This window comes from Sorex fumeus, unplaced genomic scaffold (assembly GCF_029834395.1).
Source record: "Sorex fumeus unplaced genomic scaffold, SorFum_2.1 ptg000009l, whole genome shotgun sequence".
NCBI classification, from domain to species: domain Eukaryota; kingdom Metazoa; phylum Chordata; class Mammalia; order Eulipotyphla; family Soricidae; genus Sorex; species Sorex fumeus.
In genome coordinates this window covers 12,667,502-12,683,844 of record NW_026606066.1, presented here as the reverse complement: position 1 = coordinate 12,683,844, position 16,343 = coordinate 12,667,502, and the positions used below count along the sequence as shown (strand labels likewise).

General features: G+C 40.5%; 1 protein-coding gene across 8 annotated transcripts in view; it reads left to right on the top strand.

Moving 5' to 3' along the window:
• The window catches only part of RBMS1 (RNA binding motif single stranded interacting protein 1), a 241,227-nt gene that overhangs the window by 82,838 nt on the left and 142,046 nt on the right, over positions 1-16,343 (top strand). For 2 of the 8 annotated variants that reach the window (XM_056110258.1, XM_056110255.1), the window contains exon 1: positions 11,181-11,605. The exons of 5 other annotated variants lie outside the window; for them this stretch is intronic. In XM_056110258.1, the coding sequence (XP_055966233.1) occupies positions 11,537-11,605 (69 nt within the window). In that variant the 5' untranslated portion in view covers positions 11,181-11,536. Of the gene's footprint in view, positions 1-11,180; positions 11,606-16,343 lie in introns of those variants that run through there. One more of the 8 variants, XM_056110259.1, reaches the window with a different exon arrangement.

The following is a 16,343-nucleotide window of genomic DNA, read 5'->3' as shown; positions in this document are numbered from 1 at the left end:
GATATATTTACAGTTTGGATGCTTATAAGGTAATTGTCAATGTGAAATCAGTAACAATTTTTTCTCTCTTTCTCTGTCTGTTTTTCGTTCTTCCCTCTCTTTCTCTCTTTCTCTCTTTCTCTCTCTCTCTTTTGGTTTTTGGGCCACACCTGGCAATGCTTACGGGCTGTTCCTAGTTCTGCACTCAGGAATTACTCCTGGCTCCTGGCAGTGCTTGGAGGACCATATGGGATACCCAGGATTGAACCAGTTTCTGTAATATGTAAAGCAAGAGCCTCATCTGCTGTATTATCTCTCCAGCCCCCATTTTTTTCTCTTATAATAAGGGGAAATTTGCAGATAAAATTAATAGATAATCCCTACACTTTTGTTTGAACTATTTATAGTCAGTAAATTACCAACTGGTTTACTTTTGCATCCTGCATTTATTTTCAAGCAGTGGTAGAATGGCTTAGAGGAAAGCTACACGAAGAAAAAGGAGGAATGCAAGTAGACTAGTCAGTTTCTGAAAAAATATTAAATATCAAACACTACTAATGGCTCCAATTTGAGAATGAATATCTCATACTGTAAAAGATTCTATAACTGGGTCACCTTATATAAGGTACTGTTTTTATTCACTTCATAATTTCACATCAACTTTATAGATTGTGGTAATTATTTTAGATGTCTTTTTACCTACTTACTTAATCTATGTAAGAATTATTTTGGCCAGCTGAAGAACTAGAAAGATAGAATGTGCACTCCAGATTCTGCTGGATGATGGAAATTTATTTGTGTGACCCCTTAAGTTAAAAAGGTGTTATGTGCCACACCACACTAATGAGGAATCTTTCAATTTTGTGATGTGTACATTAAGTATGTACACATACTTACTAAATAATAGTAATAATTACTAAAGCAATAATAATCCAGGATTGATTTTTTGTGGTTGTTTTCAGGCCACACTTGACAAGTGCTCAGGGTTTACTCCTGGCTCTGTGCTCAGGGATCACTCCTGGCAGTGCTTAGGAGACTATATGGGTGCTGGGTATTGAACTTGAGTCAGCCTCATGCAAAACAAGTGTCTTACTACTATACTTTCTCTCCAGCTCCAAAATTAATATTTTTATATTCTATTTTCCATTAACAAGTTGGGATTGTCTAGTAAAAATATATAGGTTTAGGTTACTCTTCCTTTAACCTTTTAATTATATACATGAACTCTAAATATAAAATGCTACTGTGTTTTTATATTTAACTTTATGTGACTGTAAGAAGAAGGTTGAAGAGAGAAGCAAACTGCACACAGTGCCTCTTTTAATGTATTCTTTTGTAAGAGTATGCTAATATTTCTTATTCTTGCTGGTAGAGACTGTCCTTAAAAAAAACACAAGTATATGCCTCATTTATTATGTAGTTACTTAGTAGCTCTGTGTTGAGAAGTAGGGTAGTAATGAATGTTGTAGATACCGCAAAACATAGGGTCAAAGGCTTGGGTGTTAGACTTGAAACCATAAAGTATATTGAAGGAAACATAAACTAAAATGCTACGGTATTTACTTCTGGGACACCTACTAGGATTCCAATGATAAGAGAAACAAAAGCAAAACACGAGACTACATCATACTTAAAATCTTGCTCAGTGGAAGAAGTGATCATCAACAAAAAGACATCTGACTATATAGAGAAAATATTTATAACTCATTCATCTCACAAATATTCAAGATATATAAGGCACTCACCAAATCCAACTACAATAAAACTGTCACTGTCACTGTCTTCCCGTTCATCGATTTGCTCTAGCGGGCCCAGTAATGTCTCCATTGTGAGACTTGTTACTGTGTTTGGCATATCAAATACATCACAAGTGGCTTGCCAGGCTTTGTCGTGTGAGTGAGATGCTCTCCGTAGCTTGCCGGGCTCTCCGAGAGGGGCGAAGGAATCGAACCCAGGTCAGCCAGTTTGGCCGTGTGCAAGACAAACGCCCTACCTGCTGTGCTATCGCTCCTTTAAAACAAACAAAAAAATTAAAGGGCAGTAGGTAGGATGCTTGCCTTGCATGCCTTCAACCAATCTTCCATATTGTCTACTGACAAGCTCCACTGAGAGTGATCCCTAAGCACAGAGCCCGGAGTCAGCCCTGAGCACCACTGTGTGGGGCTAAACAAACAAAATGAAAAAAAAAATGAAGAACAACCAAACAGTTTACCAAAGAAGGTATATACATGAAAAAAAGTACATGAAAAAATGCTCATTGTGACAAATAATCAAGGACATATGAATAAAAACAACACTGAACTATCACCTCACCTCTTTGAGATTGTGTCAAAAAGAGTAGACACAACCAGAGCTGGTAGAATTGTGGATTTTCCCATTTATGGTTGTTGGGAATGTAAAATTGTTCAACCTCTATGGAAAACTGCATGGAAAGTTTTCAAATTATTAAAAATTTCATTCCTAGTATCTGGAGAACAGAGAAAATGTTTATATGAAAAGATGCATGCCTGTGTTCTTTTCAGCATTATTTACAGCAGCCAAGAGACTCTAGCACTAGATTACCACTCTGATGGATAGGTTCTGATCTGGAGGTCTTTTAACAAAGAATTTTCTAATAAATGTGGCCAAATATGGTTAAATGAAATGGAGCTATTGCTCACAGTATCCAATCAGAGACAATAATATTTATTGATTCCATATTGCAAATGTTTTGAACAATTCTTTATACATCATGCCCAGGGACTAGCCCTAAGTAGATTTTTCCAACTCAGAATAAATATCTGAGTGCTGTTACAGTGCAACTGTTTAACCTAACTATGACTGACTCATCTGTTCAGAAAATGTAGGGTTTAGGAATACCTGTCATGCCGGTCTCCCTGAGACTTGAGTGAAAGGAGGTATAGCAAGTGTTTTGTGAATTTTAACATTTTAGTACCTCCTCATTGGCCTCTTTCTCTGAATATATATTACCACACATACATGTACACTGATGTATATAGGTTAGAAAATATATTTGGAGTAATCTACCGACACTTTCTCCAAGTTAAGAATTTAACAGGATTTAATGCTTAATAATCCTTTGGTTGAAACCTCATCATATTTGCCACTAGATCAAATATTAGATTGGGAGGTGAAGAGAGGGTGGGTCTGGGATAATATGTTTAATTTATTGTCAGCATTCTGGGAGTGTTCTTTTTAGTTTGGAATTAGGAATCGCTGATGTCATGATCAGTCATATTGTCATGGCAACATCAGAATTTCCTCATTCGCTTTCTCTTCGCTTGGGGAGTATCAGCTTGCTACAGGTCTGTCATCAGTTTGCCGCATGTGTGAAATGTATTCGATCACCCAGAACGAGTCATTTTTAAATACACTGACTGGGGAGTTGTTCATAAGCTCTCTATGTAGCCTATTTGGGCTCTCATAACCAAGTATTTTAGTGCTGAAAAGTTTGCCATGATACATAATCAGTGGAGTAAGAAACTTATTTCTAACTGTATTTTCTTGTTTGAACCTTTACCTTTATTATCCAGTGAAAAATGAGAAGTGTTTTGGTCTCTCCGATTAAAGGATGGCCTTAATTATTTTGTCAGCCTCCTCTTCAGGTGATGAAGACAATTTAAAGGTACACTTGCAAAGAAAGAGAAAAGAAAACTATTACTGTGTTATTCCTTCACCTGCATTTTTGTTACTGCATTTACTTGGGAGATGGAGCACTTGCATTGTGCTAAGAGCTATACCTCACTCTGTTCCAGGAGTCACTGTGTTGTAAATGGCAGTGTTCAAATAGGGGATCATGAGGTACTAAGGATAAAGCTCAGGCCTGCTACATGCAAAGCATGTGCAGAGCCAGAGCCTATTGGTCTATATCTTGAGTCCCCTTAAAGCATGTTCATAGCCTATTGGTCTATTTCTCTGGGCCCCTGAAAGCACATGCATAGCTTGGTGGGCCATCTCTCTGGACCCCTTCATCTCTGTTTTGATATTTCAGATAGCATTTCAGATAGTATTTCAGATTCAATTTATGTTTTTTCATGATTTAGATTTTTTTTTCTTGGTTCTTGTTTTCTACATAGTCTATTGATTTCCTAAGTCTTTATGTCTCTTCTCAGGTCCTATAGGAGGATATGGTTAGCTTTTTCCACGGCATGTCAACAACTCCTGTCCTTTTCCCAGCTCTTATCCTTTATCTATTGCTTGTTTACATATGATTATAATACAGTAATATCTCCTTAGATAGATAAGCTATGATTTTATAACTGGTACATGCTGCTTACTTCATGGGAAATTCATAAATTATCTTGATGTATTATAAAAATGAGCACTAATTTTCTTATAGGCTTGCTATAGGATGGAGAATAACAGTTCTAATACTAGACTTACATAGTCAAAGAATATAGTGGAGTGAGGCATCCATTCAGGTAAATTGTGAAAATCAGTAACCGCTAATAAATGAAAAACAGACTTCTCTTTTGTCTTGGTTTCCAAAATAGTTGATGGTTTTCCATTTTAATTATTTTTATACAAACTACCCACAAACAGTGCTCAGGTTGGTACCAGGGATGAAACTTAAGACCTTGAGCATTGTAGTAATGTGCTCTATCATTTAAGCTATTTCCCTGACCCCCACCCAATTCTCCCTCATTAATCTTTTCTTCCTTCCTTCCTTCCTTCCTTCCTTCCTTCCTTCCTTCCTTCTTTCCTTCCTTTTTACATTTATTTCTTTTTTGTTTCTCTTTCTCTCTCTCTTTTTGTTTTTGGGACACACCAACAGTGCTCTGGGCTTATTGCTGGTGGTGCTTGGGATAACACACACAGTGCTAAAGATGGAACCAAGGCTGGTTACAAGCAGGCAAGCACGTTATCTTTGTACTAGCTCTTTGGCCCTTCTTTGATGACTTTAGTATGGAATTTAAATTATAGATAAAAATTCAGTGTAGTGTAAATTAAGCAAAAATAAAATTCTTAAAATTTAAGCCTCTTCTCTCTCTCCCACTTAATTTTGTCCTCTAAAATGAACACGAACCCATCACATAGTTCAGCTGATGAATAGTGACGAGCACTGTCATACTCATTTTAATAGAAAATCTTAGGAAGAGAAATTTAACTTATAGAATATCTGTATGCTGGGAATTTTAGTGGGTTTCAATTTATTTTGAGAGACCAGGGCAGTAACTAATTTATAAAAACATTAGACCCAAAATATTTTGTATAAATTATGTTTCTGGTTCAGAGAATATTCAGTCATATAGATGTTGTGAATGGTGATCAGGATTTTGGTTGTCTCATCAGCATCTATGAATCACATAATGAAACTAGTCTCTAATGTTTGCTATTACTTTTTGAAGGAAAATATATTTCTTATTATAGCTTGGCATTCAAATACCTTTTATATGATCACCATCTCAACTTCTAAAAGATAGTGGTTGTTCTTCAGTTCTCCCAACCCTATCCCAACAACACTCCCAGAAAATAAAAACTTGTTGCAGGGAAGGATTTATAATATCTTAGTGACCATCCATTTAAAGAGAGGAACTAGTTTGGGCCAGGATAGATATATATGCACTATTGACTGTATATTCTAAGATTGGGAAGTCTGCCTTCATAATTAACTGAAACAAAATTCAATGTAATTCCATATGCTTTTTTAAAAGTAATTTGCACAAGGTAAGATAGCTACTAGTTAGTGAAGCTTAGGTTTATCTCTGATGGCTGGGAGTTGATTCATAGCTAGAGAGACAGAAAGAGAGAGAGAGAGGGAGAGAGAGAGAGAGAGGAAAATCACATTACGAGAAAGTGTCTGGAATATAGTAGTTGAGCAACTACTCAACTACTATAAAAGTAGATAAAAGCTTTTATTAATTAGTCCATGCAGAGAAGCAACAGTAGGCAAACCCACTTCTTTTGTTCTCTTTACCAGAACAGATTTAAGAAAAAGTTAATAAAACAGAATATTACTTCTGGGAAGACTCATAAGAATATGGTTTGTTTATGTTCCATATGCCTTCTAGGGTTTTGGCTATAGAGCTATAGCTTTATTTTATTACAGTGGTTTCATTTTTATATACATGCAATTTTATATGTGTCCGGGGAAACTTTAAGTCTAGAATAAGAATCACAGACTTTTAAAAAAATGAAGTAGTAAATAATAGAAAATATTGCTGCTACTTTAGAAGTGGAGTACTTTATCAACTATTTTGTAGAAGAAAAGAATAGAAATTTAAAGAATTTGCTGACCCATATTTTCCTTCTGAATTTTTCTCTTTTTTTTTTATGGGAAATAATGACTGTGAACTCTAAAACACACTCAGATATAAACAACTTTTTAATGTAAACTGCTTACACCAACGAATACTGTCTGGTTCTGTTTTATTATTAAAGATTGTAATTTGAACTAATGTTGAATGAATTTTTCTTTTTTAATTAATTTTTCCTTTTTCCTTTACCCTAGTAAGCAAACAAAAAAAAGGTGTATTAGGTGGATAGTGGGTAAACGTGCTCTGGCTCTAATTTTTTATAGCGCCAGAGCACATATTTATAGGAGTGCTATAGTCTTATCTCAGTATATTCTTATTGGGTAACTTCTCTGCTCCAATGTTTTCTCTTTCAAAGTTTAATTACCATACTTGTATGATCGTACAAAGGTACACTTTCCTTGATGTAGTTTTATTCAAAGGATCTTCTTTTCTGCTCTACTCGGCATATATGGGTTGGAAGGAGAGAAGAAAGGGGCACTTTTGACACTTAATTGTCTGCCCACTGAATTTGGAGAGCTCATTCTTTAGTGATAATTTCAGTGACATTAATCCCAAGTCTACATATTCAAGGCCTCTATTTTGGAGTCTCTTTTTCTGGTCATCTGCACAAGGCTTTTATTTTTTTTCCTGAATATTCCTTGAACAGAACATTTATACAGCTAAGCTTCCCATGCCCACATTCTAACCTGTATTGATCTCTTCCTCCTTCAAAGCACATAATTGTCTGGACCACTTGGCTAGCACTTAAAACTTAATGCTTTGCATTATTATTGTATAGCAACTAGCATACTGTGGCGGCTACAAGTATTCATCTAGTAGCTGTAGCATTATTTATAAGACTTTTTGGAGATGCAGCATTTTAGAGTTGAAAAAGATAGGACAATGTCTTTTAACCTTCACTAGGTCATTTTAACATTTATTTGCTTCTTATTAGCTCTGTGGATTGGTCTATCTTAGCTAATATTTTATCATCTTCTTTGTAAATATGGCCTGTAAATTGTCCTTCCAGTCATTTGGGATTGTTGTGAAATTGAAATGAGATATGAACAATTTTAAAATTAAGGTCTTTATTTTACATGGCTTCTGTGGAGATTACCAGAGAGAGGGTAAGGTGATTGCTTTGCACAGGGCCAACCCGGCTTCAATCCCTGGCACTCCATATGGTCCCCAGAACCCACTGAGATTGATCCCTACGTGCAGGCAGAGCCAGGAGTAAGCCCTGAGCACAGCTGGGTGTTACCCCCAAACAAAACAAAACAAACAAACAAAAAACAAATGGCTACTGTGGGACAGATGTCTGTTAAATTCTGATCTTCCAACTCCAGTCAGTACAAGCACTTGAAAGTTACAGGTCTCCTCTGCAAGATAGCAGATTTCTGCATGAACTGATGGCTTAATTGTTCCCCTATTTTATAGATTTTCTGACCTTAAAGAGTGTGGTCTCTGATATTTTTCCTGGGCTTCCCACTCTACACTCAGATGGCATTGGTCCAACACAAAACTGCTTCAAAGGAGAAAACCATTCTGTGGGAGAAAAACTTTAGTGCACCTAAGCTACTGAAACAGATCTTTGCTAGAGTTTTTAACTACTTAGAGTTCTGTGTGTCATGCACATAGCAAGTTCACGTTCATCAAAGCATATGAACTCAGTCGTTCGGCAAATAGTTACGGAAAAAACTTTCTTACTTAAATTTACTCTGTGTAGCTAGTCAGTTCTGAACAACATCAGGATATTCTTTGATAGTCAGTCAGACTTATTAAGCATCAGTTATTTGCCACGATTACTCATTTAAATTTACACACTACCTCCATAAAACTTGATAAAGTAATCATAAAAGCTGTCATTTATTGAGTTTGGTACTAGTTGGGATACTGTATGAAGACCATCCTGCTGAGGATCTGGGACTCAGAAATTTATAACTTGCCCAAAGTCATGTTGATAAGTAACTGAAAAGCTGAAGTACGAAGCCAGATATGCTTGACTGTTTTAATTCTGTTCCTTGGAATGCAAAGTTCATATTCTCTTACTCTATGTACTGTTCAGGGCAGGGGATGGAGATTCTGTTGTAAATCCTAAATGCCAAAGTAACCCTAGGGAATGCTGCTTGCTCCATCATCTTAGCACTAAGGCTCACTGGCTCCTGTGATCTGCTTTACCCTAAATGCTGCCAGTCAGCTTCCTGTTTACTCATAGTTTCTGCTTCCTCATAACCTTGGCTTGCCTATGGTTTGACTTAATGTGGCCTCAGTTCTACCCCCCTGGCACTCTTGTAGTTTCTGCCCCTCTCCTAACTAGATCTCTCTTGGAATTTTCTGAATCAAATTCCCCAGGGAATCTGAATTGGTTGTGTTCATATTTTTCTGATCTCCACCATGTCAGAGGTCACCGATTGGCTGCCCTTGGGTCAGATTCCCACAGCTTTACCCACCAGCTGAGCTGGGGGAGACAAGAGTTGTAGCACAGCCCTGGTGGCAGTGTCTCAGTTTCCCATTAAAGAGGATAAATGCCTCTAGCATAGAAACTACAGCCCTATTCTATCATGATCACTTGCCATTTCTCTGGAATGTTTCCTTATTTTCTCTGTCTTAACACATATTTGTTTCAAAGGTCAATAAAATTTCCCAAAAGAATCTCACTAAACACTAACACTAAAAACTAAACACTTTTGAGTATCTATCATTGATTATATATGCAATATTGTTTTATATTTTTGTTATTTGTATTATGTTAGAATGATTTGTACCTAAATGACTGTGCTATATTGTACAGTCTTAAAAAAAAACTATCTTTTTTTTTTTCCCATATAATGCTTATTTAAGAGTCTAATGCTTAAGGGAACTTTTGAACCTTGACTATGATATATATATACTTTGCATTATTTTCTTTTTTGTCATTAACTATGGTGAAACATACCACATTTCTTTGATTTTACAAATATTGTCTTCAAAATAGTCCTTTAAATAATCATTAGCATTCTTAGTATATTTTAGTTTTATCATTTAGTATAGAATTTAAATTTTATCATTTTAGAAGTTTTCCCCATAAACCTACTGCAGGATATTTAATAAAGTCTTAGTTTTCTTGAAGAACACACCATCAAAAGTATCCTGACCTTAGAGCAGAGCCATAGTAAAATGAATCTATGCTGTTCTTTTGTGGTTTAGGTTGTGGTTTCCTACGAACAGTCATGACAACCGAGGTTGTATATGGAATATTTTCTATAGATGACATGTCTGAGGTCTTAGGCATTGAGTTCTTATGAAGAGGAAAAGGCACCTGGGCAGTTTCACCCCCAAACTTATATTTTATACTTATGGTTGCTAAATTATAGGAAAGAGCCCTAGTAAGAGAAGATGACAAAGAACAACTTCTGTAAACAGTAGGAAGTAGCAGCAAGAAATCTTTATAGCAATCTGCTAACAGATACTGAATGTTACACTGTTAATAAAATCATCTTGAAATTCGGCAAATATGTGAATTTTATGTAACAAGTTCTTACTTGCCATTGTGTGCCAAGTACTGTGCTCAGCATAAGTTCCTTTCCTGCTGCTTCATTTTTTAACAAAAGGAATTAGAAGTTTGAGGGGTACTGTGTATCACTGCCTTTTATTGGGTGTAACTTAGTTCAACTTAGTTCTTTTCTCATCACTTTGGCTGAGAATCTTAGGAGTTCCTTGGAGTATTGAGGTGGGTGGGTCTCAGTAAGTCACCAGCAGGTTATCTCGAATGGATAATTTTTAGTTTCTTGTCGGTAGAAAAATCCTTGAATGACCACAGCCTGGCTAGAATACCGGATTTCCACAGGGACACCTTTTTCCTGATGGTAGCCTGAAGCAGAGTATCTTCACTTCTTAAACAAGTTAGGAATTTTCATTATCATGGCAGATGGCCCTTTCGAAGAAGGTGTTGACTCCAGAGGCCCTGAAAGGAATCTGCAATATTCACGGCGGTGAGGTGACCCTGCAGTTCTCACAGTTGAACTGGCCAGCCTGAAAAAAGATGGGCCAGCCCTGCCTCAGTGGCCCACCCCAGCCGCGCACGGGCTCCGCCTGTACCACTCACTGTGCGGATCCTCTGCATTATCCAGGTTCTGAGCTTGAGATGCCAACTCAGAGGTGACCCTGAAAAGGGGCAGCCGGAGCCGCCCTAGAGAATTTTAGCTGGGAAACAAAGGAAATCACCTCCTTCCTTTGTCCCCTATTTCTCTGCTCCGTGAATGCAACAATTCGGTGTCGCCTCTTATCGGAGCACTACACTTTCCCAATTTCCAAGGTTTACCCTTCCGATGTCTTTAAATGATTTTTGCCGTCTGACATTGTCATCCTGAAGGAAAGCTGGCAAACTTGGGCAGCGGGATAAAGTACGGAACTTTAGCGTGCGCGAATTTGCGTCGAGGAGGTAGGGAGTTGCGTGCTTTTTCTTTGCTAAAATTTTAGCCTCTGAATATCGAAGAACGGGGTTCTGCAGAGGGTTGGTGGGGGGCGGGGTGCTTTGCTCGTCGATTGCTCGCACCTTTTCTGGGAAAGTCGGGTGTGTGTGCCAGTGTGTGTCGGGGGGGGAGGGGACGGAAGGAGGGGGGGAGTTTGGTAGGATGCAAGAAAAACGATGCGGAGGTCAGCTCGCTGCTTCCCCAGGTGTCAGAGTGTTCCCGAAGCGATGCCCTTAAAAGGGGCTTCGGGCAGGGGTGCTGAGCCACTGCCGGGGCTTAGGCGAGTAGTCCAGGAAGGGGGGGGGGGGAGAAAAGAGGAGGGGGGTGGCCACTCCAAAGAATGTGCGGCATGCGGGGAGCCAGACCCAACCATTGCACCGGAGCGGGGGCGCCGGCCGCTCCCCGGGCCCCCCGGCCCGACTCCGAGAGGCACCGCGCGGGGACCTGCCGGCCGGAGGGGTGTCGGGCGTGGCGCCCAGCGGGCGGGCGGGAAGGCGCGGGTGGGCCTGGGCGCGGCGCGAGGCGGTGCACGGCCGCCTCCCCGCCCCCGGCCGGCGCACTCTCGGGGCGGTGGTTGAGGCCGCGGTAGGTGGGGACGCGGCGGCGCTGCTCCACCGCTGCCGCCAGCCCCGCGCGCGAACTCCGGTCCATGGCCCGCCGGGTGGCGGCCGCCCGCGCAGTACGAGTCTCGCCCGCCGCCGCCGCCGCGCACTTTTAGACGAGTCCGGAGGTGGAGGGCGGAGAAGTGAGCCCGGAGCTGCAGCCCCCGCCGGCCGCCGCCGCGCGGCGAGAGGGAGTTCCCAGAGCGGCCGCGGCCCCGGCCGGCCCCCTCCCTGCGCCCTCCCCCTCGCGGCGCCCGCGCCCGCCGCGATGATCTTCCCCAGCGGCAGCGGCAACCCCGGGGGCAGCAGCAATTGCCGGACGCCCTATCGCAAGCAGGTGAGCGGCCGTCGGGATGCCGCGCGGGGGGCTGGCGTCCGGCGCCCGGGCTTTTACAAAGGGCGGCGGCGCCCGGCCGGACACCGCGCTCCTCCGAGGCACCGGGCGGGGCGGTGACCTTGTTTCCGAAGGAGGCGTCGGGCGAGAGCGGCTCGGGCCGGTGACCTTAGCTGGGGAGATGCCCTAACCCCCTTGGGGCGGGCCGGGGTGGGGTTGGAGGGGCCGCGGAGAAGGGGCAGGGGCGGAGGGGCGTCGACCGGCGGAGCGCGCGGGGCCCGGGGCTTCGCCCAGTTCTGCAACAAGTTTGGCCCCCCACTTCCCCCGAAACCTTTGTGTGTGGAAGAGTGCGCTAATACGTCGCAACATTCGTTTGCAACAATGTTCACTTGCAACCTCAAAGAACCATTGGTAGGAAACCCGGAAGACTGTCGTGTGTGTGTGTGTGTGTGTGTGTTGTGTGTGCGCGCGCGCGCGTGTTCCTGTGTGTGTGCGCGCGCGTCCCTCCGTGTGCGTGTGTGTGTGTGTGTGTGTGTGCGTGTGTAAAAACAAAAAAGAAACAGGAACTTATACTGTCACTTTACTCAGGGTTTTCAGTTTTCACAAGCACAGGGAAATCCTGTGACATCTTATTTGCAGAGATACTTGGATACTGAGTCATACACTTGCTTTATCCTATTTTAATACCGTTTCATACATTTTTTAACAGATTGAACTCCGAAGGCACTTTAGTGGTTAGATCACACAGTCCCCTGCCGGGAAAAGGAGTGGAGCCCGGAGCTGATAGTTGCAACCTTTTGTTTTGTTTTTCATCTTTGTTTTTAAAAGGTGGTTACTGAAGCCATGTTGTGATAAATTGCTCAGAGCCTTTCGGCAGCAGAAATAACAAGACCTAGCTTTAAATTATGTAAAAAATGTGCAGGTTTGTTTAGAAAAGGTTAAACTGATTTAGAGGTCAGTGACAAGATGCTTGTTAAGAAAACACAAACATGATTGCAGATCTTTTTTTCCCATCATAAATCCCTTGTCTGCCTCTTTAGCTATGGAGACAAATCAATTAAGTTATTATTCCGATAATGATACAAGGAAACTGCAGCCTTGCATGCAGACCGCAGCCGTATTAAGATCTTGACAGGATAGTGATGCTGGCTGCCTAACCAAGGAGCATGCAGAATTATTATGTTTAGTTGTTTTTGTGTTCAAACACCTTTGGGATGCTATTCCCTAGCATTATTGTTATTGGAAAGTAAGGTTAATTTTGTCCAACAGTTGATGGGGGTCACAAAGTATGGTTTCTTGGTCTTAGGTTCATTGCCTTGTCAACTTTACCCAGATAAAGCATTCAACAAACCCGGTCTCCATGCCCTGGCTAGCCAAGTCCCTGGAACTTTTACCTCCCGCAATTACAGTATGCATGTGTGACTTGGCTCAAGTATATGCCCAAATAGCCAGAAGCAAGCACCTCCCAACTCACTTCATGTGGCCTCATTGAAAATCAGTGCCCTCAGATGCTGTGTCTTCACACCAACTTCAAAACAAGCATGTTTACAATAAATATTCTTACTTTGACCCTTTCCTCCCACCTCTGCTTTGCTACCTGAAGAGATGGCAAATATAAGGGCCTTGTGTATTCAATCATCTGTTGTCAAAACCCTGCAGGGGGAGTTATATCTGAAATGGGGCAAAGGCTTGGAGGGTGAGGCCTTTAGCTGTGTGGGGCTGGAGGTTTTGTGTGTGGAGGGGGCCAGCCTGCTGGTCTGGAGCATGCTGATAAGATGCTCTTCTTTTCACTGGGATCTCCTTAGATTCAAAGACTAAAAGGACTGACTGAATCAGAAAAACAAACAGACTTTCTTTTTCTATAGGCAAAGAAAGAAATGAATGTGTAGGCATTATACAGGCACAAGACCCCGGGTACCAGTGGTATTTGAGTCAAAGGTTTCTTTTGTTAGTATTTAGCCATTCACTGGCAAAGCACACTTCCAGTGAGGGGACCTGGTTACCATGAGTGACTTTGTGATCTCATCCAGGCTTAGTCTAAACAGGAAGTCTAATTAACGCTTTTTATAAGATTTGGTGATGTTAAGCTTGTACCTTTCAATTCTGATTGGTTTGTTCATTTTGATGAAAGACTAGGGAAATTTTAGAGGTATCGTGCAATTTGATTTAAATATAGACATGCATGATCAGCTGTTAGAGCTGATTTCAGATAATTTGCCTTGAGAAAAAGAAATTGAATGTAAAGAATACTTTAAAGCCATCTTTGAAAATAAATGAGTCAGAATCATACTTTTATTACATATGCATAATGATAGTATCTATCAATGAGCACCTCACTGCCTGCTGGTTGCTGTTATTGGTCCTCTAGGGAGCACTTAGTTATAGTACTACCACTTTCATTTTACACTAAGGAAACTGACTTAAGGCAGGGCTAGATAAAAAGTATAAATTGTAAAGGGAAGGATGGAATTAGAACTTTGGTGGTCAGCTTAATTGTATAATGTCATATAATCACATGTTTATTTATAATTTACATCTGAAGTGAGTACAGTCTTTAAATGGATGATACGTCAATTACAACAAAAACTTTTTAAAGAAAGCAAATCGAGATCTGGTCTCAACAACTTAAAATACAGAGCCAGTATTCAACTACCACACTAAAGCTGCCTATTAGATCCACATTTTAGTGGAAACACATACAGATTCATTTGCATCACTGTCCAGCAGCTTTCCAGGTTCAGACAGGCCAATTTAGGGAGCCTTCCTACTTTCTTACGAGTGGGAGTGAAGGATATGGTTAATGGATAATATGATTCAGGCTGCTTGGAAGCAGAATTGACATTAAAATATTGCTTTATTGAAAAGTTGTACTTTGTTGAAACTTCCATATTTTATGTTTGTAAAAGTTTCATTTAAAGTCAAGGTGGGTGGGGCTTGTCCCCCTGAGTCTCAGTTAGTGATCAAGGACTACTGATCTCTGGCATCATCTAGGATAAACAGGATTTTCTTGCATCACTAGCCTATAAGCACCTTAGAAATATACCTGCTCTACTCAGTTTAAAATGGGATGCTTGAGTGGAGTGATAATTTAGAAGGCAGTGTCTTCATGATGATTATTGATTCCATTTCAGTGGAGAAATAAATTTGACGTATTAGTGTTGCATGTGACTTTCTGATATTTGCTATTCCTCCAGAAATCCAGTTTGATAATAGGAAATGTCCCCACAACTCAATTGGAAGCCATTAATCAGGACTTTTGTAGTTAAAAAGTAATTTAGCATGTTTCAAAAGAAAGAGTGCCTTCTGCTTTTTTAGTTTTGAAAATCAGTGTTTCGGTTTGCCTTTTAATTCTTTTAGCTGCTTCTCTTTTCGTGTTTTTTTCCCTTTTGGAACTACTTTCTCCATCTCGCCGATTCTTTTTAAATAAAAATTGTGCCATGGAGCGGGTCTATTTTTGCTAAGTAATATATCCTATTAGTTTTTAATGGGTTTGGGGGTTAGGAGAGCAAATGCACATTTTTTTTTCTTTTACTTCCCCCACCCCTACTCCCACCCCCAACAGGTTCCCATTGTGTGTTTTTTACTAAGTGATCTTGCTTACTAATAGCTGCATTTGTCAAATATTGCTAACTTTTGATGAGTAAAGTACTTATCTTCCCAGTTTAACTAGATTTACATAGTTTGCTGCTTTCTTGAAGATTAACTGGGTGTAGCTGCACGTGAAGAATTTGACTGTGATTCAGTGTTTGGCCTTGTTAGAAGATGACATACAAAGCTGTTGATTAATCCTCTTCATGCAGTTTCTCTTCACAGCAATTTATGTTTAGTAGATTGGGTTAAGTTGAACTTTGAAGTTGTACATAGAAATATTTAAATAAACATTGTCTGAGCAAATCCTGCTTTGTTATTTTTTTTAAGACAGTAAACATACTCAGGCCATTGGAATCAGAGATTTAGGAGCAAGTAGAAGAAACGAAAATTGGTATGCATCAGTAAAATCTCGTCCTGTTTTATATTAGGCCATCTTGACATGTTTGTGATTTCAATAATATTTATGAGTCAAGGACCTATGTGTTAAATATTTTCCAGAGCTATTTGAAAAGTATGGAGTTCTTCATTAGTAACCACCTACTCTTTCTGTTAGGCACCCTATCTGTTCATGCATTTCCCATTCATAGTTCACTTTGTTTTAATTTAGCTGACGGGGAGGGGGACATACTCTGAGGAGCTTAGTGCTACCCACATCTTAGTACATAAGGAGCCATGTGGTACCTGATTGAACACAGGTCTCCAGTATGCAAAGCATGTGCTTGGCTCAGTCCTTGGAGCTATACTCTCAGCCCAACCTCAAGCTGGATTTTGGTTTTTGTTTTGTTCCTGACCATACCCAGAAGTACTTACTGGGCTATTTCTGACTCTGTGCTCCAGGTGACTCTTGCTGTCAGGGAGTCAATCCAGGTTGACTGCATTGCCAGGCTAGCATTTAACTATACTATTGCTCTACCCTCCTCACTGCAGATTCTAACTCCCCTCTTCAATCTGTTATTTTTCCTGTAGATTGCTGTCAGTGCAATTTCTATTCATTAATACTTTCATTCTTGTGCCCTTTCTTGGTGGTGATGGGAGACTCTGATTCAAAGTTTCTGTAATTTTTTCCAAAGGGCTCTGCAAATACGTGCGTGCGTGTGTGTGTGTGTGTGTGTGTGTGTGTGTGTGTGTGTGCAGTTCCCTCCAAATCTCA